At 49.7% G+C, this 22,367-nt stretch overlaps 1 protein-coding gene across 7 annotated transcripts in view; it reads right to left on the bottom strand.

Moving 5' to 3' along the window:
• The window catches only part of ngef (neuronal guanine nucleotide exchange factor), a 178,565-nt gene that overhangs the window by 21,260 nt on the left and 134,938 nt on the right, over positions 1-22,367 (bottom strand). For all 7 annotated transcript variants that reach the window (XM_072474598.1, XM_072474600.1, XM_072474601.1 and 4 more), the window contains 3 exons: positions 21,356-21,514; positions 13,720-13,799; positions 6,482-6,586 (listed from right to left, as the gene is read on the bottom strand). In XM_072474598.1, coding sequence (XP_072330699.1) covers positions 6,482-6,586; positions 13,720-13,799; positions 21,356-21,514 — 344 coding nt within the window. The remainder of the gene's footprint in view (positions 1-6,481; positions 6,587-13,719; positions 13,800-21,355; positions 21,515-22,367) is intronic.

Raw genomic sequence — 22,367 nt, 5'->3', positions numbered from 1 at the left:
AGACTAGCTGAGCTAACATTCAAAGCAAGGGCATTATGCCAAACACCTGGTGCTAATCCAAGGTAGTGCCCATTGCCAAGCAAGAAAATCCCTGCAGCTACCATCCGATAATCTTCTCTCATTATCTAAAGTCCTGGATTGCATCTTGCTGAATGGACAGGTCACATATTGAGGCCAGTGTCCAGAAAGCCCTGAAGACAGGAATTCATTCATTCTGCTATACCCAACAGAAATGTATGATTGCTCCATTTGGCTCGGGAGCTGCCACACAAAATATTGATATCCAGCTCCAGGAAGCCAGAAGAGGTATTTTTGGAATGTTGAGGCCATCACATCTCCAGTGGCATTATGTGCGAGGACATATTGAATGTCCTGATGTCCACAGGAAAGCCTCAAAGAACACCACCGACTGACAGTTAATGAAGCACTTCCATTAACACAGAACCTCAAAAAACCCAACTAACTGCTCTGAAATCATGGAGTCTTTACTCCACACCCTACAAACTGACAACGGCGCCACCTCTCAAAGACGCACCTCCTGGTTGGCGGCAAACATCGCCAACCATAAATTGACCCGAGTAGTGAAGTCCTAGGGTTCACCCACCCAAGGAAAATCATGGACAACGATCAACCACTTGAGGATGGCCCAGGGAAGATATGGCCACACATGGAATGTGAGGAACGGCTCAAATTGTGACTGTTATCCTGAAATTCTGCCCTGGTAAATCCATTCCTGGTAGCAACACAAGCATTCAGACTGTACTGCATCAGCTGAAGCCGTAAAATGGATTCTTAACCTGAACATCAAACAATAACTGCTTCTGCTGATTAAAAAAAAAGATGGCTTCAAACATTTGGGACTTCCTACATTAGAGGCCAATGAACATGGTTTACATTGTAGTCTGCACAAAAATGCTGTGCAATATTGAAGAAACATAGACCAACAGTGAAAGTGGCCTCTCAGAATCCACTGTGGAAAACATACAGAAGATAAATGCTGCTGATGACCCACAATTGCCAACCAGCACCATTTGACAGGAATTTGTCAAGTAATAACATCTTAGACCTTATTTATCTTCACCATTCCCTCAACAAAGTGTCCTCATTCACTGATTTGACAACTATTCCCTGACTGTCAAAAAGGAACACTTGTGCTTAAATAGCACCTGCCATGACCACCGGATGTCGCAAAGCCAATGAAGTACTTTGAAGTGCAGTCACTGTTGTAATGTGGGAAATGTCGTAGCCAATAAGCAACAGCTAACTCCCACAGGGGCGGGTTACTCCGGTCCGCCAGCCACGTGTTTCTTGGTGGCGCGCCGTTCGCTGGCAGCGGGATTCTATCTTCCTGCTGCTTGTCAATGGGATTTTCCATTGTAACCATCTGACGCCACTGGGAACCCCGTGCATATGGGTGCGCTGCAGGTGGGAAAAGTGAATCGCAACGACCGAATAATTACAGCCAAGAACCAAAGTGATAATGGCAGGATGCATCGGGTAATCGGTGATGTTGATTGAGGAATAAATATTGGCCAGGCCACCAAGGACAACACCCATGACATCATATCTGGGGGAGTTTTAATATCCATCTGAGGAAACAGATGGGGCCTCAGTTTAACATCTCATCTAATAGGCAGTACTTCCGACAATACAGCATTCCCTCAGTAGCACATTAGGGTGGCAGCCTTGATGTTTTCATTCAAGTTACAGGGAGGACTTGAATCCGCAACCCTCTGATTCAGAGAGCTACTAACTGAACCATGACTGGAAGCTGTTCAGTGTTTCAATGTGCGATACCATTCATTATAAGAATATTCTCTGAGTACAATGCAAATCAAGTGCTACCAAATGTTCTTTCCTCTCATGCAATCTGTGTGTTTTGTTGCTATTTGGCATCATGTTTCACTCAGCATCCAATTAAGGTGCGCTACTACCTAATTTAATGCTTCTTCATTGTGTTATCCAGTGACCTGCTGTATTAAGAACATAAGAACATAAGAAATAGGAGCAGGAGTAGGCCATCTGGCCCCTCGAGCCTGCTCCACCATTCAATGAGATCAAGGCTGATCTTTTGTGGACTCAGCTCCACTTTCCGGCCTGAACACCATAACCCTTAATTCCTTTATTCGTCAAAAAACTATCTATCTTTATCTTAAAAACATTTAATGAAGGAGCCTCAACTGCTTCACTGGGCAAGGAATTCCATAGATTCACAACCCTGGGTTAAGAAGTTCCTCCTAAACTCAGTCCTAAATCGACTTCCCCTTATTTTGAGGCTATGCCCCCTAGTTCTGCTTTCACCCACCAGTGGAAACAACATGCCCGCATCTATCCTATCTATTCCCTTCATAATTTTATATGTTTCTATAAGATCCCCCCCGCATCCTCCTAAATTCCAACAAGTACAGTCCCAGTCTACTCAACCTCTCCTCGTAATCCAACCCCTTCAGCTCTGGGATTAACCAAGTGAATCTCCTCTGCACACCCTCCAGTGCCAGTACGTCCTTTCTCAAGTAAGGAGACCAAAACTGAACACAATACTCCAGGTGTGGCCTCACTAACACCTTATACAATTGCAGCATAACCTCCCAAGGTTTAAACTCCATCCCTCTAGCAATGAAGGACAAAATTCCATTTTCCTTCTTAATCTGTTGCACCTGTAAACCAACTTTTTGCGACTCATGCACTAGCACACCCAGGTCTCTCTGCACAGCAGCATGTTTTAATATTTTATCATTTCAATAATAATCCCTTTTGCTGTTATTCCTACCAAAATGAATAACCTCCCATTTGTCAACATTGTATTCCATCTGCCAGACCCTAGCCCATTCACTTAGCCTATCCAAATCCCTCTGCAGACTTCCGGTATCCTCTGCACTTTTTGCTTTACCACTCATCTTAGTGTCATCTGCAAACTTGGACACTTTGCCCTTGGTCCCCAACTCCAAATCATCTATGTAAATTGTGAACAATTGTGGGCCCAACACTGATCCCTGAGGGACACCACTAGCTACTGATTGTCAACCAGAGAACCACCCATTAATCCCCACTCTTTGCTTTCTATTAATTAACCAATCCTCTATCCATGCTACTACTTTACCCTTAATGCCATGCATCTTTATCTTACGCAGCAACCTTTTGTGTGGCAGCTTGTCAAAGGCTTTCTGGAAATCCAGATATACCACATCCATTGGCTCCCCATTATCTACCGCACTGGTAATGTCCTCATAAAATTCCACTAAATTAGTTAGGCACGACCTGCCCTTTATGAACCCATGCTGCATCTGCCCAATGGGACAATTTCCATCCAGATGCCTCGCTATTTCTTCCTTGATGATAGATTCCAGCATCTTCCCTACTACCAAAGTTAAGCTCACTGGCCTATATTTACCCACTTTCTGCCTACCTCCTTTTTTAAACAGTGGTGTCACGTTTGCTAATTTCCAATCCGCCGGGACCACCCCAGAGTCGAGTGAATTTTGGTAAATTATCACTCGTGCATTTGCAATTTCCCTAGCCATCTCTTTTAGCACTCTGGGATGCATTCCATCAGGGCCAGGAGACTTGTCTACCTTTAGCCCCATTAGCTTGCCCATCACTACCTCCTTAGTGATAACAAATCTCTCAAGATCCTCACCTGTCATAGCCTCAATCATATCAGTCACTGGCATGTAATTTGTGTCTTCCACTGTGAAGACCGACCCAAAAAACCTGTTCAGTTCCTCAGCCATTTCCTCATCTTCCATTATTAAATCTCCCTTCTCATCCTCTAAAGGACCAATATTTACCTTAGCCACTCTTTTTTGTTTTATATATTTGTAGAAACTGTTACTATCTGTTTTTATATTCTGAGCAAGTTTACTCTCATAATCTATCTTACTCTTCTTTATAGATTTTGTAGTAGCTTTCTGTTGCCCCCTAAAGATTTCCCAGTCCTCTAGTCTCCCACTAATCTTTGGCACTTTGTGTGCTTTTTCCTTCAATTTGATAGTCTCCCTTATTTCCTTGGATATCCATGGTCGATTTTCCCTCTTTCTACTGTCCTTCCTTTTTGTTGGTCTAAACCTTTGCTGACCACTGTGAAAAATCACTTGGAAGGTTTTCCACTGTTCCTCAACTGTTTCACTATAAAGTCTTTGCTCCCAGTCTACCTTAGCTAGTTCTTCTCTCATCCCACTGTAGTCTCCTTTGTTTAAGTGTTTGATTTTACCTTCTCACCCTTCATCTGTATTTTAAATTCCACCATATTGTGATCGCTCCTTCTGAGAGGATCCCTAACTATGAGATCATGAATCAATCCTGTCTCATTACACAGGACCAAATCTAGGACCGCTTGTTCCCTCGTAGGTTCCATTACATACTATTCTAGGAAACTATCGTGGATACATTCTATAAACTCACCCTCAAGGCTGCCTTGACCAACCTGGTTAAACCAATCGACATGTAGATTAAATCCCCCATGATAACTGCTGTACCATTTCTACATGCATCCGTTATTTCTTTGTTTATTGCCTGTCCCACCATAATGTTACTATTTGGTGGCCTATAGACTACTCCTATCAGTGACTTTTTCGCCTTACTATTCCTGATTTACACCCAAATGGATTCAACCTTATCCTCCATAGCACCGATGTCATCCTTTACTATTGCCCGGAAGTCATCCTTAAATAATAGAGCTGCACCACCTCCCTTACCATCCACTCGGTCCTTCCGAATAGTTTGATACCCTCGGATATTTAACTCCCAGTCGTGACCATCCTTTAACCATGTATCAGTAATGGCCACTAAATCATAGTCATTCACGATGATTTGCGCCATCAATTCATTTACCTTATTCCGAATACTACGAGCATTCAGGTAAAGTACACTTATGTTGGCTTTTTTACCTCTGTTTTGAATCTTAACATCTCGATCAGTAAACTCTCCTAAGTTATATTTCCTCTTAACCTTTCTCCTAATTTTCCTTGTTGTTGAACCCATATCTTCATGTAACAACCTGCCGCGTCACTTACCATTAATGTTTTCACTTCCCGTTTTATTCCTTTCAGTATTACTGGGCCTATTCACTGAGCTCCCCTCAGTCACTCTACCTTGTACTGTGGCCCTTTTTGATTTTTGACTGTGGCTTCTCTGCCTTACACTTTCCCTCTTACTGCCTTTTGTTTCTGTCCCTGTTTTACTACCTTCCAACTTCCTGCATCAGTTCCAATCCCCCTGCCACATTAGTTTAAACCTTCCCCAACAGCTCTAGCAAACACCCCCCCTAGGACATCGGTTGCAGTTCTGCCCAGGTGCAGACCGTCCGGTTTGTCCCACCTCCCCCAGAATCGGTTCCAATGCCCCAGGAATTTGAATCCCTCCTTCTTGCACCATCTCTCGAGCCACGCATTCATCCTATCTATCCTGACATTCCTCCTCTGACTAGCTCGTGGCACTGGTAGCAATCCTGAGATTATTGCCTTTGAGGTCCTACTTTTTACTAACCCCCTGAATTTAGCTTGTAGGAACTCTTTACCTTTTTACCTATATCGTTGGTGTCTATGTGCACCACGACAGCTGGCTGTTCACCCTCCCCCCCTAGAATGTCCTGCAGCCGCTCAGAGACATCCTTGACCCTTGCACCAGGGAGGCAACATATCATTCTGGAGTCTCGATTGCGTCCGCAGAACCGCCTGTCTATTCCCCTTACGATTGAGTCCCCCATCACCATAGCCCTGCCATTCTTCTTCCTGCCCAGCTGCTCAGCAGAGCCAGCCACGGTGCCATGAACCTGGCTGCTGCTGCCTTCCCCTGGTGAGCCATCTCCCTCAACAGCATCCAAAGCGATATATCTGTTTTGCAGGGAGATGACCGCAGGGGACACCTGCACTGCCTTCCTACTCTTGCTCTGTCTTTTGGTCACCCATTTTCTATCTCCCTCAGTAACTTTCACCTGCGGTGTGACCAACTCGCTAAACATGCTATCCACGACGTCCTCCGCATCGCGGATGCTCCAAAGTGAGTCCACCCGCAGCTCCAGAGCCATCAAGCGGTCTAACAGGAGCTGCAACTGGACACACTTCTTGCACGTGAAGGAGCCAGGGACAGTGGACGTGTCCCTGAGCTCCCACATCACACACGAGGAGCATGACACGGGTCTGGGATCTCCTGCCATGTCTTAAACCTTAGGTAAACTTATACAACTACAATTCCAAAAAAAGGAAAGAAAAAATAAATAAATTAGACAATGAAAAGAAAAACTACTTACCAGTCACTTACCAGGGATAAAAAGCACCTCCTCCCCCCCAAGCTTCGAATTCCCACCTAGCTTCAAATTCCCAAACTCACTCTTGGTTGTGTCTCACAAAGAGAACCTCTCACTACAGGAGCTGGAGTAAAACCAGCAATGTTGGTGCGATGTTGGAGCAGTACAAATTCAAGATGGTTACTTATTTAAATTATACATTTGCAACTGTACTTTGCAATAGAAAATGACATTTACCATCTATTGTCCATTCCACAACATTGAGGATGTCAGCTGCTTCCAAAGAGAGTTCATCAGGTTCCTGTGCAGTGTACCTCTGGACACACTGTACCTGGGGACAATCTAGGGGAGAACACAGAACATTAGTGCGATTGTAAGAAACAAAATGACAATACCTTGATTATCTACAATTGGACATATAGGGAGCGATTTTTGAGCTCGTACTCGCCGCCCGCAGGATCGGCAGCACGGTTCTCACTGGAGACATCACAGGCGGGATTCTCTGTTTCTGAGACTAAGTGTTGACGCCAACAGAGAATCCGTAGACCTTTACGACAGAATAGCCGGCGCTGCACCTGGACCAATTCTGCTACCGTTGAGGGGCTAGCACCAGTGCCATGTGGAACTCACTCAAATCCACTGAAAAACAGTGTAGGATTCACCGGGTCCGTGATCTACACTCGGGAGGCTGACAAGCTGCAGCTGCACATCCACATTACAAACCCCACACATATATCCCGGCCAAAAGGATGGCACTGGTTGTGCTGGAGCACGCCCATACAACTGATGGGTTGTCTGGGGTCAGAGGCACCCAGGAGGGTGCCCGGGGGGACACACACCTATATGACCCATGGCTCCTGGTTCAAAGTGGGCTGGTAGCGGTGTGTGCAGCTGCCTTACCGGCTGCGGTAATGGTGTTCTGTGCCGTCCATCCCGACCTCACAGCCCACCTCCTGGCCAACCCCCGCTACTCCCCACAGCCCTGGCAGAAGCCCCCCCCCCGGCCAGCGGCACAACTGTCAGCACACGGTGGCCATGTTGGACACTTTCCGTAGCCCCTCTCTCAGCAGCCGTCATGCCGGTTTCACGATTTTTAAAAGCACAAGTGAACCATGCCGTCGGGAACTTGGCCCATCGAAGGCGGAGAAACGCGGAGGCCTTGGAAAATACCGCGTTGGGCACGCTAATGATAGGCGAACGATGCCTACTGTATGTGTGGAGTAAAACGCATTCACGCCGCTTTCGAGGTGTCGGAGAATCGCGATTTGATGTCAAATCGGCGCCTGCCGCGATTTTGTCATCGCAACCGATTCACCGCCGAACTGCCTTCCCCGTTTCAGCGTTGGCCAACGGAGAATCCCGCCCCACGTTTCCTGATTTTCCATGCCGCGCCAGCGACATCACCTTGCCAGCATTACCTCATTTTAATAGATTTAAATTAATTGTAATATTGTTAGCAGGCACCCTGCCACATGATCTGATCTCACTAAATATTCATACCTCGGTGACATGGCATCACATCTGTGAGGTTCACAATAGGTCTAGCCAGATGAGAAGAAGTCAACTGGATCCCTCCAGGGGCGCAGAGGTCAGTATAGCCTCCTGAGAGGGGGTGGGAGGGAGTGGGGAGGGGGAGAGGGAGGAAGACCCGGACCTGGCAGTGCTGACCTGTGCCAGGGGGCATTTCCAGGGGCAAACCCGATTGGGAGCCCTATCAGGTACGTTAATCTGTGGTGTGTAAATTGGGGGTGGGGGTGGGGGGAGGGGAGAGAGTGCAGACACTGAGGGTGGAGGACAGCCAGCTGTACTTCTGTGGTGTTTGTGGATGGAATGCCGGCGAGGATTGTTGGGATGGGGGTTGGAATGCCGGCGAGGATTGTTGGGGGGGGTGCGGCTCCATGATGAGGTCTGGAGGCTATTAGGCTGCAGTGATGATTGGGGCACCTTTTAAAGATGGCGGCCTGATCTCTGTGGAGCCTTTTGCTGGCTCCGTGGGTCTCCGCCCTGCCAGAGTGACAATGTAAACCACACCCACTCATTTCTTTCTCTCTATGAAGCTCAATATTTGGAGAGAAAACTGGTCTGTGCAGCTGCCTGGTTTCAGTCTGAGTCTGACATTTTGCCAAATTATGATAAAATTCCAGCGATAGCCTTTGAACAATTAAGATTCCTCAGAAACCTCTCTTCACTCCATTACAATACATTTGGCTGCAAAATTTGACTCCATTGTGACTGATTTTTCATCGCTGTGGGTTTTGCCTCTAAAATGGCACCTGTGGCATTTGCTCATCTTTGATGCGTTGCGGCAGATGTTGTTTGGCTGATGGCATTACCACGTGCATAGGAGCATCCAGAAGTAAGCAGAGTAGGCAGATTGCCAGTCATTGTGTAATGCCGATTTGATGCCAATACTGTCATTTTAGAAATCATTGCTTTAACTAAGGCCGTTTTCTTAAACATGCACAGCTGAATACACACGTACAACAGCATGGAGAAAACCCCAATAGCACAATTTCAAGAGATCATCAATACTTTTGTGTTAGTTGCTGACTGAAATTCCCATGGCTCGTGCTGCAATTTTATAAGTGTTTAATATTCCCAGAGTTGTTTAAAGCTGCTATGAAGTCTGAAGGTGGCGGTGGTGCTGACATTTTCGGGCAGACATTGTCCTGACTGCAAGGATTCTGCACAAAACACTTACACCCAAACTCGGGTGCTAAGGGCTGCATGGTGCATGTAGGTCAAACTATTGGAAGAGGGAGAAGGACTCTTAGGAGACTTTCCACCTGGTATGTTAACAAAGCAATGCCCCTAACTGAACCTCACTGAGGAACAGTGGGCTGGATTCTCCGTTTCAGCGGCTAAGTGCCAGAGCATGTGTGGTCTTTTAAGACCAAAAAATCGGTGTGAAACCCTCACCGATTGGGGGCCCGATGAGGGACTAGCACCAGCGCTGGGTGAAACCACCGCCTCCTGCGCTGAAAACGGCTGGGTCCCGGGCCGTGCGTACTGATGGCTGATGACCTGCAGCGGATGCGGCGTACAACATGGCGACGGCCATGCGCGGACCCAACCCGCCATTCCCGACCCCATAGCCCACCCACTGGTTACCCCCACCAGTCCCCTCAGCCCTCACAGAAGACCCCCCGGCTGACTGTGGTGGTGCTGGACACAGTCTGCAGTTGCCATACCGGCTTCTCGCACGGCTGAGATCACAGTCCTGCGCCGTCGGGAACTCGGCGTATTGGAGGCGGAGCATCGCAGATGGGCCAGCCGGTGACGTGCCAACGCCGTTGGAACAGCATGTGGTGTGCGGCGCGATTACACCATTTCCGAGGGGGCGGATCATGGTTGACAGGCGTCAAACCGGCGCCGGCTCCGATTTTAGCGTCGGGCAGTGGAGAGTCCCGCCCAGTGTTTCTGACCCTTACGCTTCACTGAGGTTTCTCACTGAAATCTTGCTGCAGCTACAACTGCAGTCTCAGAACAGAGAAACAGAACAGAACAGAACAGTATTGCCAGTGACTGTGAAGGTGATTAAGACCTTGAATGTTTACGCATGGGCTCCTTCCAGGCTAGAAAAGGTGATATTTGCGACAGCTCACAATTCACCATCCAATGTTCCACAACCTGGCCATCATGAGGGCACAGCTGTGAGTAGGACAAAGAAGAGGAAGAAGGGGAGGCAACTAGCAAGCCAGTTTTCAGACAGGTTGACCATTCTTTCAACTCATTGGAGTGTGATTTCAGTAACTGCAACCTCAACCCCCCATTCGCCAGGTCCTATATCTTAGCTTCCCTCTATCATGACCACCACAATGTTGTCTTGGCCGCAGCGGCAAGATAAAAGCTACCACCAAACCACATTCCAAGCCAAATCTATAAATGTCAATGAATCGCCCTTGTGTATTCCCTCGGGTCCCATCTTCCTTGTGCCTTTGTCTGTCCTAGTGCTCCAATGTTGTTCTATCCCACTGACTGCAGCATGCCTGATGGAATGATTTTCAGAGGTTGAGGCTGCAGACAGTCATTCAGGATAATTCCAAGCAGTCTTGGGCCTTGAAGGCCCAGTTTCAGACTGTAGAACCTTGGCATGGGCGGAAGCAGTCTGGGCTGGCAGACAGACACAGGAAGGGCACTGCCACAGTGTCAGAGTGAGAAGATGAATGGTGTGATCCTGGAAGAGGGCAGCTAGTTTTGTTCCACAGCATCACTGTCGCTCTCCTGGGACAGCACCTCAGCAATCCTAAAAATAAGTGGGGTTTTCTACTCCCTCCGCGCTGTGTTTTGTAGTGGCAGAGGCGGCCTTTCATTGTCCTGCGGTGGGATCACCCAGTCCTGCCATTGTCAACGGAGTTTCCCGTTGTTCACATCCTCCACCGTCAGGAAGCCCGTGATGGGGGTCGCTGTCGGTGGGACCAGAAGATCCTGCTGGCAGGAACTCCTGGAAATTCCCACCCACCCAATGTGTTGGAGGATGAATTGCTAGGCTGCTGCGAAATCCTGGAAGTCCTTTTGAAAACTGATACCCATAGCTATGCTGGCAGCAGTCTGAGCCTGCAAGGCAACAAGCTCATCTGGTATCACTTCTGTTTGAGCTTCCATTACAGAAGCCAAACAATGGTAACATATACTCGTGTTGCAATGGAACTTGCGACATTAGGCTTACATCCTGGATAGCTGTGCAAGTGCTCGCATGCGCCACTTCCATGCTGGGAAAGATGAGCTTCAAACTCTGCAGAAAGCCCTGTGCCAAGTTTGTGTTAGATTTCCCCTTGCTCCTCATTTCCGTATACATACCCATCAGTCTTCTTCTGTGGGGTTTCCCATTGGAGTCCTTATCTGAAGCCTCTGCAACAGAACTCTTATTCAATTTCTTCTTATGATGTGCTGTTAACTGCCCTACCATTGCCTCTTATCCTGACTACAGTCCACCTATACCCAGTGTCTCACTATGTGCATGTCCCATTCTAAACTACCCTCGACGATAGGCACAGTGTCAGTATGTGAGGTGATACTGTGAGTGAGACTGCATCTCTTCTTCAGTGCGTGCATAGGGAGCATCCACTGGAATAAATGGGAATATATTAAGAGGGGTAGGTGAAGTGGGAGATCTTGGTGTACAAGAACACCGGTCCCTAAAGGCAGCAGTTGAAGTAAACAAGGTTGTTAAGAAAGCATATGGAATGCTCTCCTTCATTGGCAATGATATAGAATATAAATGAAAGGATATAATATTGGAATTGTATAAAACACAAGTATTGTGTGCAATTCTGGTCACCACATTACAGGGAGGATGTAATTGCTCTGGAGAGAGTGCAGAGGAGGTTTACAAGAATGTTGCCAGGGCTAGAAAAGTATAGCTACGAGGAGAGATTGGATTGGATGGGGTTATTTTCCTTGGAACAAAGAAGGCTGATGGGTGACTTAACTGAGGTGTACAAAATTATGAGAGGAAGCGATAGAGTGGACAGGATAAAATTGTTTCCCTTGAGAATTCTAGAACTAGGAGACATAGATTCAAGATAAGTGGCTGAAGGTGCAGAGGGCACATGAAGAACTTTTTTATGCAGAGGGTATTGGGAGCCTGGAATTCGCTGCCAGGGTTGGTGGTGGAGGCAGAAACCCTAAATTCTTTTAAAAAGTACCTGGATCTGCACCTGAAGTGCTGTAAACTACTGGGCAATGGAGTGGGTGCAGGAAGGTGGGATTAGAAAGGGCAGCTGGGTGTCCTCAGGCTGGCATGGACCAAAAGGGCTGAATGGCCTTCTCTGTGCCAGAAAATGGCCTTTCTATGGTTTCTAATTAAGAGAGTAGGCAGATTGTCAGTCTGTGTGTAACACAGATTTGATGCCAGCACTGTCATTACTTTCTTCATGCTCTTACACCTCTTTCTCTCCCACCACTACCTAACCAGACTGCACTTCTGGGTTTCTGAAAGGAGAAAGGCACAAAGGTGGTGAGGGGAGGAGGGTGTAGGGGAATAAGAGTTGCATGTTTATAGCATCTGCAGCTTGTAAATCAGAAGAGATTAATGGATAAGGGGAATGTGGAATGTGAAGAGGAAGATTAGGTATGAGGATACTATCACGTTTAATGGTTTCAGACCCACTGCTGGTCAAAGCCTCAGTAATGCCCACCCTAGCAATGGCTGGCAGCATCTCCTCCATGTGGATCAGGACATGGACATGTGTCACCTTGTCCTGCAGGGAGAGGGAAGTGAGTCAGCCAGTGTTTGGATGATGTGACTATCATGTATGCAAGCTGTGAGATGCTAAGTGTGATGCTTGCAGCAGTGCTTTGTGTGTGAGGGTGAACTGAAGCTCTGAATATAAACTATGAGTCATGATTGATAAAAGATTGTTGATCAGTGAGTGATGGGATACAGTCCAGTATGTGGGGACAGTGTGTTTGTGGGATACTGCATTTTAAGATGCGTTCACTGACCCCACACATGTGAGGTCATTTAAATTATTGTGGCACTGAACAATTCATTGGGGCTAGACCATTGGAATTGATCACCACTGCCTTCATCTAGTTTGTCTGCAGATATACTGTGGATAGATTGCATCTCACCCGCTCTCCCTCTCTTGCACAAGGCCTTCATTGCCTTTTGAAAAACCCTGGAATCTGCTCATTGTCATATTGAGCCATTCTCGTGTCTTTTCCAGATCAAACACACTTTCACAATGAAACCCAGCACTGGCTACAGAATGCACCTTCGCTTTCAGAGGTACGATCAGAGTTTAAATAATAAGGGCTAAGTTAAATTTATTCTGGCCTCCATGATTTTGCTCCCCTGATCAGACTTGCAGCCTCTCAAAGCATGCTGAATGCTGGCAGCATGCTACAATAACTTTTTATCTCCAATTAAGGGGCAATTTAGCATGGCCAAACCACCTACCCTGCACATCTTTGGGTTGTGGGGGTGAGACCCACGCAGACACGGGGAGAATGTGCAAACTTCACATGGACAGCGACCCCGGGCCGGGATTGAAGCAGGGTCCTCGGCACAATGCGGCAGCAGTGTGCCACCGTCTGCTACAATAATTTAAATAAATCAACTACACGCAATGGGTGCAGCTGAATCATAGCACTGAAATTCCCACATCCATTTTCAGTGGTACCTAATTTCAGGCAAGGGGTGCAGTGAAAAATTAAACATTTACGCTGAACAATAGTGATTAATCTAACAGTCACTTCTTTGACTTTTGTGCTTATGCATGAATGGAAATGAGCAGTTTCCATTTTGAGCAGCCAGCTCTGTGTCGGATATAGTACAATTCCGGTGCAGGGTAAAGCTCCTTCTAATTTTGGTTGCTTACAGATGGATCTCAGACACAGGCTGTCACTCTTTGCCTGCTCATCGAAGGTTAGCATAAGCAATGAGAGGAAACAAAAACACACCTGATCAAGCACAGTATCCAAGGTTGGTTAGATACCGTGTAGGAATAAATGACAACATACAGCCTTACCCCAATGCAGTGAGCTGGGGGAAACATACTTTGTTCTTCGGTTTGGAGCAAGTGCGTGGACCCAGCGTTTCTTATCACTCCTGCAAAGTACATTTGAGGACCATTAGAATCAGTAAAATAAATCACAAAGTAAACAGGAAGACACAGAGGAGATTCCAGAGGGAATATAAGCTGCTATACTTAACTCTATACCTCAGAACTGCAGGGAAACTTTATACTTTTATCCATAAAATCCCTTCAGCAATGGACTGAGAATCATTCTTTGCTTGGTCAATTACATTTCCAAGTGATATTTTGTGGATCAACATCATTTTATTATAAAGTGGCACTTAGCGATGGTAACAGTTCAGCCGATAACCAAATTGGCAAATAGAAGGCATGACGACCCCGTGAATTTTATTCTTTGAACCAAATTTCTGCCATTTCATAGAATCCCTAAAGTGCAGAAGGAGGCCATTCAGCCCATTGAGTCTGGGCCGACCCTGTGAAAGAGCACCCTACCTAGGTCCAATCCCCCACCCTTTCCCCATAACTAAGGAGCAATTTAGAATGGCCAATCCACCTAACCTGCGCATTGTTGAACTTTGAGAGTGATGCACTATCAATTACGACGAGAGTAGAGTGTAATCGAGGCTTTATTACGCAGAGATGTGTAGCCTCCCGCAGCTGCTGCCGAAATGGCTGCAGCTCGGAGAGCCCACACATTTATACTCTGCCAGCAGGCAGGGTTCTACCCCCGTACCTGTAGTACAAGGGCCTTACCGTAATACCCTCGTATGCAGTATTCACAATACAACAGTGGTGACTACCACATTCACTCCCTGTTAAAAAGAGTCCAGCGGGGGTGGTGGAAAACTATTTACTTGCAGGTTGTTTAAAATTTTAGAAAAAGGTCACAAATTTGACGATCGGGTTGCTAGTGCCGCAGTTCTGGTGGTGATTCAGGCTTCGGTCCGGTCGTCGGTGACTCCGGGAGCCTGTCGACCTCAGAGGACTGATCATCCTGGAGCGGGGGCTGTGGTGGGGTGCACTGGGGGGAGGGAGGGTGGTGCGGGGGCAGGGGGGGGGGGGGGGGACCCAGCTGGCGCCAGGTCCCTGAGGGAGACTGTGTTTTGGCGGCCGTCGGGGTACGCCATGTAGGCGTACTGCGGGTTCGCGTGGAGTAGCTGTACCCTCTCAACCAACGGGTCCGCATTGTGGAGCCGCACGTGTTTGTGGAGGAGAATGGGTCCTGGAGCTGCCAGCCATGTTGGGAGCGAAACCCCGGAGGTGGACTTCCTGGGGAAGGCAAAGGGACGTTCATGGGGAGTTTCGTTAGTCGCAGTGCACAGGAGCAACCGAATGGAGTGGAGGGCGTTGGGGAGGACCTCCTGCCAGCGGGAGGCCAGGAGATTTCTGGACCGTAGGGCCAGCTGGACGGCCTTACAGACCGACCCATTCTCTCGCTCCACCTGCCCGTTCCCCCGGGGGGGATGTAGCTGGTCGTCCAGCTCGATGCAATGCCCCTGTTGAGCAGGTACTGGTGCAGCTCATCGCTCATAAATGAGGATCCCCGGTTGCTGTGGACTTGGGTGGGGAAACCGAACAGAGCGAAGATGGTGTTGAGGGCTTGGATGATGGTGGCAGACGTCATATTGGGACATGGGATGGCGAAGGGGAATCTGGAATATTCGTCGACCACATTAAGAAAGTACGTGTTGCGGTCGGTGGAGCGGAGGGGCCCTTTGAGGTCCACGCTGAGGCGTTCAAAGGGGCGGGAGGCCTTCACCAGGCGCGCACGGTCTGGCCGGTACAAGTGCGGATTACACTCTGCGCCGACCTGGGAGTCCCTGGTGATAGCCCTGACTTCCTCGATGGAGTAGGGCAGATTGCAGGCCTTTATGAAATGATAAAAGCGGGTGACCCCGGGTGACAGAGATCGTCGTGCAGGGTTCGGAGTCGGTCCACTTGTGCGCTGGCATATGTACCTCCCTCGGGATAGGGCAACGGGGGGGCTCGTTGAGCTTACTGGGGCGATAAAAATCTCGTAATGGTAGGTGGAGAGCTTGATCCTCCACCTCAAGATCTTATCATTTTTGATCTTACCCCACTGTCTGTTGTTAAACATGAAAGCTACAGACCGTTGTTAAGTGAGGAGAGTGAATTTCCTGCTGGCCAGGCAATGCCTCCAATGCCGCACAGCTTCAACGATAGCTTGGGCCTCCTTTTCGACCGAGGAGCGCTGAATTTCGGAGGCGTGGAGGGTGTGGGAAAAGGATGCCACGGGTCTGCCTGCCTGGTTGAGTGTGGCGGCAAGAGCGACGTCTGATGCATCGCTCACGACTTGGAAGGGGAGCATCTCATCGACCGCGTTCATCGCGGCCTTGGCGATGTCGGCCTTGATACGGTTGAAGGTGTGGTGAGCCTCGGCCGTCAGTGGGAAAACGATGGATTGGATGAGTGGGCGGGCCTTGTCCGCATAGTTAGGGACCCACTGGGCATAGTACGAAAAGAACCCCAGGCATTGTTTGAGGGCCTTGGGGCAGTGGGGAAGGGGGAGTTCCATGAGCGAGCGATCGGGATCGGGCCCTAGAACTCCGTTCTGAACCACATAGCCGAAGATGGCTAAACGGTTCGTGCTGAACACACACTTCTCTTTGTTGTAGGTTAGGTTGAGGCGTTTGGTGGTGTGGAGGAATTTGGAAAGGTTAGCATCGTGGTCCTGCTGGTCGTGGCCACAGATGGTGACGTTATCCAGGTACGGGAAGGTGGCCCGCAGTCCGTACCGATCAACCATTTGGTGCATCTCCCGTTGGAAGACCGAGACCCCGTTAGTGACGCCAAAGGGAACCCTAAGGAAATGGTAAAGGCGGCCGTCCGCTTCAAACACGGTGTACAGGCGGTCCGCCTTGCGAATGGGGAGCTGGTGGTAGGCAGATTTCAGGTCCACTGTCGAGAAGACCCGGTACTGTGCAATCTGATTGACCATATCTGATATGCGTGGGAGGGGGTACGCGTCGAACTGCGTGTACCGATTGATGGTCTGACTGTGGTCAACGACCATCCTGTTTTTCGCCCCAGTTTTCACCACTACCACTTGGGCACTCCAGGGGCTTTTGCTGGCCTTCGATAATACTTTCCTGCAGCAGCCGCTGGACCTCTGACCTAATAAAGATCCGGTCCTGGTCACTGTACCGTCTGCTCCTGGTGGCGACAGGTTTGCAATCCGTGGTGAAGTTCGCAAACAGGGAAGGTGGGTCGACCTTAGGGGTCGTGCGACCGCAGACAGCAAGGGATGTTGGGGCCCGCCAAATTTCAGGGTTAGGCTCTGGGGGTTGCACTGGAAGTCCAGGCTGAGTAGCAAGGCAGCGCAGAGGTTGGGGAGGACATAGAGCCGGAAGCCGCTGAACTCTATGCCCTGGATGGTGAGGGTGGCGGTGCAATACCCCTGGATCACCACAGAGTGGGATCCGGAGGCCAGGGAGATTCTCCAGTTGATGGTGTGTACTGTGAGGGAGCAGCGCCTTACATTATCGGGGTGGATGAAGCTCTGTGCTCCTGGAGTCCAGAAGGCACGATATCTTGTGCCCATCGACCTTCAATGTCGTCGACGCGGTCACGAGGTTGTGCGGTCGGGACTGGTTGATTGTGATGAAGGCCAGGCGTGGCTGGTCGGCGGCGGTCGCAGGCGATGAGCGGCCCGATGAGGTGCCCGACGAGCAGGGGTCCTGAGGCGGGGAAGATGGCAGTGCCCACAGGCTGCACGTGTCCTGAGGCAGGCAAGATGGCGGCGCCCACGGGCGGCGCGTGTTGTGAGGCGAGCAAGATGGCGAACAAGATAGCGGCGCCCACGGGCGTGTTGTGAGGGGAGCAAGGTGGCGGTGCCCACGGGCCGCACGTGTTGTTCGAGGAGCAAGATGGCGGCGACCGTGGATCACATATGGGGGGTGCCGGAACAATAGCGGCGACTGAGCGGGCCTGGCACACCGCAGCGAAATGTCCTTTCTTGCCGCAGGCCTTGCAGAGTGCGCCAGGCAGCGCTGCCGGTGGTGTTTTGTTTGTCTGCAGAAGTAGCACCTGGGTCCGCCTGGGTTGGTTGGCTGCCGCGCGGCGCATGCCTGGGGAAGGTCGCTGGTGTGGTCCACGGTGGGGTGTTCGCTGGCAGGTTCCATGATACACAGGAGGGGTGGGCCGTGCGATCGGGGACATACGCCTGTATATTGCGTGAGGCGACTGTGAGCGAGATCGCTAGTTTCTTGGTTGCCGCGAGGTCGAGGGTAGCTCCTTCTAAGAGTCGCTGGCGGATGTAGGACGACCCTCTGTCGGTAACGAATGCGTCTCTAAGTAGCAGGTCAGAATGTTCAGCGACCGAAACGGCCTGGAAATCACAGTCTCTCACCAGGACGTGCAGGGCACGCCAGAAATCTTCCACAGACTCACTGGGGAGTTGATGCCATGTGGACAGGAGGTGCCTGGCATAGATTTTGTTGGTCTGCTGAGTGTAGTTCTCGTTCAGTAGTGCAATGGCCTCAGCGTAGGTCGGTGCGTCCCGGATGAGAGGAAAGACATCGGAGCTCAGCCGCGTGTAGAGAATCTGCAGCTTCTGTGCCTCCGGGGTTGGGTCTGGCGCAGATCCGATGTATGCTTCAAAGCAAGCTAGTCAATGTGCGAAGGCCGACTTGGCGTTGTCTGCTTGAGGGTGCAGCTGCAGGCGATCAGGCTTGATGAGGAGGTCCATCGTTGTAAAATCTCTGCATAATAAATTGATGCACTATCAATTATGAAGAGACGAGAGTAGAGAGTAATCGAGGCTTTATTACGCAGAGATTTGGAGCCTCCCGCTGCTGCTGTTGTAATGGCTGCAGCTCTGGAAAACCCACACATTTATACTCCGCCTACTGGGCGGAGCCATCAGGCAGGGATCTACCCCCGTACCTGTAGTACAGGGGCCTTACCGTAATACCCTCGTATGCAGTATACACAATACAACAGTGGTGACTACCACAGAGATGGAACTTGAGCACCCGGAGGAAACCCATACAGACATGGGGGGCGGGATTCCCCCCTACCTGGCGGGGCGGGGGATCCCGGCGGGATGGAGTGGCGTGAACCACTCCAGCGTCGGGCCGCCCCAAAGGTGGGGCTTTCTCCGCACCTTTAGGGGCCAAGCCCTCACCTTTAGGGGCTAGGCCCGCGCCGGAGTGGTTGCCAATCGTCCGGCTGGCGTGGAAGGCCTTTGGCGCCACGCCAGCTGGGGCAGAAGGGACTCGGCTGGCCGGCGGAAGTCCGCGCATGCGGGGAGCATCAGCGGCTGCTGACATCATCCCCACGCATGCGCGGGAGGGGGTCACCTCCGCGTTGGCCATCGCGGAGGCTTGGCCGACGCGGAGGGGAAAGAATGCCCCCACGGCACAGGCCCGCCGGCAGGCCAGGCCATTGTGGGGACACCCCCCGGGCCCAGTATGCCCCGCGCCCCCCCCCCAGAACCCCGGAGCCCGCTCGCGCCGCCTGGTCCCGTCGGTAAGTGAGGTGGTTTAATTCTCGCCGGCGGGACTAGCATTACAGCAGCGGGACTTCAGCCCATCGTGGGCCGGAGAATCGCTGGGGGGGGGGGGGGGTCCCGCCGACTGGCGCGGCGCGATTCCCGCCCCCGCCAAATCTCCGGTGCCGGAGAATTAGGCGGCTGGCGGGGGCGGGGTTCACGCCGCCCCCTGGTGATTCTCCGACCCGGCGGGGGGTTGGAGAATCCCGCCGGGGAGATCTGACAAACTCCACGAGGTTGGATCTGAAGCCGGGTCCCTGGTGCTGTGAGGTAGCAGTACTAAACACGGTGCCACCGTACCTCCACTATTTCTAATAAGTGTTGGAAAAATGTGAAGAAGTAATACTGTTCACTCATAATCATTTCCATTTGCATCTTGGTAAATTGTAGTCAAGGTAATCTGAGCATTAGGAACAAAGGTGTTGGACGCGATCCTCTGGCGACGCTGCACACGAAAAGCAGCGCATCGTGCGCAACATGGCTGGTAAATGATTGGAGAGCCCGCTCCTGGGATTCATCCGGCTCGCCATACCTCATGAGGTCTATTGCGATCTCGCGAGACGCTGCGATGTGAGGCCCGCCCGTAGTGGGCAGAATCACTTTTTGTATCATTCTAATCTGCAGTTCGCTAAGGTAACCAAAGCATTGGATCCATCAGGGGATCGGAGGCCGCTAGGTGCATGCCCTCTGGGCAGGGTGGCACCCAGGCACTGCTGATACCACCTGGAGGCTAGCCTTGCACTGCCAAGATGCCCAGGTGGCAGGGGCACTGCCAGGCTGGCAGCGCGAAGCTGACAGGGCGGTGTCCTGTGCATGTGAGGTGCGGTGCGGGGGCTGAGGACTCCCTTATAGGTGAGTTGGGGCTTTGCGGGGGGGTCCCCTTATAGGCGAGTTGGGGCTTGGGGAGGATGGGGGGATTCGGGGTCGGGAAATAGCATCCCAATCCCTTCACTGAGGTGTTTCGGCAAACGGGTCTCCGCAGCGCAGGAAACGGGACTAAGTGCGGCCTCGGCTCTGCATTGTCCCGGGGGCCCCATGTGTAACCAGAGTCGTGTTAAATGTGAGCACCAGGAAACGCGCAGCTAAATGCGCTCACTATGGGACATAGTTCCCATTTGGTTCGATCCCACCCATTAGCTGTGATAGGAGAATCATCATAGATGCAAGATAACTAAAATAATGATTCTATTTTTTAAGCTAATTGGCTGCAATTCCAAATAATATGTTCTTTAATTTAACTACAGACAGCGGTTCATTTAACTGTTATAGTTACAGGAGGCACATACTTTCTCCATTCACCGTCATTAGTAACACAGACTTAAAAAATATTGGGTGAACTGTGGCACATTCATTATTGCGCTGCTCAACATGGTGAGACTTTGATTCGGATAGCAGAATCAGTGTTGGGTCCACTGGGATTTCAAATCAAACAGATTTGAGTCGGATTTTAACAGCAAAAGCTTTTAAAGATCTTCCATCTTGTGTATTATTAGAATATCATTTGCATAACCTTCTACTGAATAACTGTCATATGATTTATTTATGCCATGATTCCTTTCCAGATTAAGTGAGATGCAAGCCAGCCCTGCTGTTCTCAGAGGTATTTGTCACATTCACAAATAAGTAACTGAGGAGGAAAAATTATACGGAGAGATTAATTTTGCCAGATGGATGTCACATCCTACAGGCAGAAGTGCTAAAGAATCACAGCTGCACATTCTGATATGGTGAAGCGATGAGCAACCTTGAGGTAGCATGATCCACAGCCCAGCAATGTTAATACACAGCTTTATAGGCCCAATTAGTTGTTCGATATTTAGAGTACCTCATAGTAGAGGTTTAAAAAAATAAAAATTATATATGCTAGCAACTTGAAATACGATCAAGAATGTTGGAAATACAGAAGGAGATTCTTTGTCAGGACAGCTTTGACTAAAGTCCCTGTCCAAAATATTACCTTACCTATTCTCTCTGGTTCTCTGGTGGTGGGGTTGGTGCTGGATGAAACTAACTTTCTGCCCAAGTTATTAGGGAAAATTGGAAGGATTCCCTGGATATTTGGCAATCTTGATGTACATTTCCAGCAAATGTAATCTTTTATTTCTTGCTACTTACAATGACTTTGCTTTCAGCATATATTGGACCTCACGGTCATTGTTGTTCTCCAAGAGTCGCAGCATGAATATATTTGCAAGTGCCTGTCCCTGGTCCTCTAGCTCTTGGACCCGAAGGAGGCCTCGAAGTGCGTAATCAAACACTTCATATCTGTCACCACTAGAAGGAAAAAAACATCATATTTAAGATCCAGATTCTACGTTTGAAATTAGCCAACAAAAAAAAAAAAAAAAAAAAAAAAAAACCCATGGACGCAATTTAACAGAAAACTTTCTACGTGTCATTTTGGGCATGATTGGCAATGTGTTTCCCAACGGCCACATTAGCGAACACATGGCCCATGTTTAATGGCACTTAGTGCCGAAAATGAGCCCCCACGAGTGTCTCGCCATTATTGGCTGTCTAGCCATCTGATTCGCCAGACCTGTGCCTCAGAGGCTTGCCGTTAACAAGGGGGAGATGCTTTTAAACGCTCCCTCACCACTTACACCAACCAACATACAAGCATGGCAGCATGCAAACCTGCTCCTTGCTTTGGGGATGCCATCCTGGACAGACTTCTCGATGCTGTGGATGCGAGATGGGACATCAGAGATCTGAGTCCTCACCCCTATGAGGAACGGGTCCTGGAGATCGTGGGGTTGACTGAGGAGGGAGCAGTCACCGACAGTGAGGTTGGCCTGCACTGAGGATCCACTGTCCCTTCATCCAGGTGACCTGTTCAAGTGAATTGTTCATGTCAGACAAAATTATTCCTTCCTCTCACTGACCGCATGTCCATTGTCTTGCAGGAGCTCCATCTGATGGGGCCAGGACATCCAGAATCATCCCCAACCCTCCCATCCAAGTGACCACCTAGCAGGAGAGCTCTGAGGAGACCACCATCAAGGTGCCACAACAATACCCCCACCTTCCACCAGTGGAGAGACACACAACTTATTAGTGGACAGGCTTCTGGGGCACAATCTGGTGAGCACCACACTTGCTGATGCACATCAGCTGGAGGCAGGAA

Source organism: Scyliorhinus torazame, chromosome 14, assembly GCF_047496885.1.
Source record: "Scyliorhinus torazame isolate Kashiwa2021f chromosome 14, sScyTor2.1, whole genome shotgun sequence".
Classification (NCBI taxonomy): domain Eukaryota; kingdom Metazoa; phylum Chordata; class Chondrichthyes; order Carcharhiniformes; family Scyliorhinidae; genus Scyliorhinus; species Scyliorhinus torazame.
The sequence above is the reverse complement of the archived record's forward strand: the minus strand, read 5'-3'. Positions and strand labels throughout refer to the sequence as shown.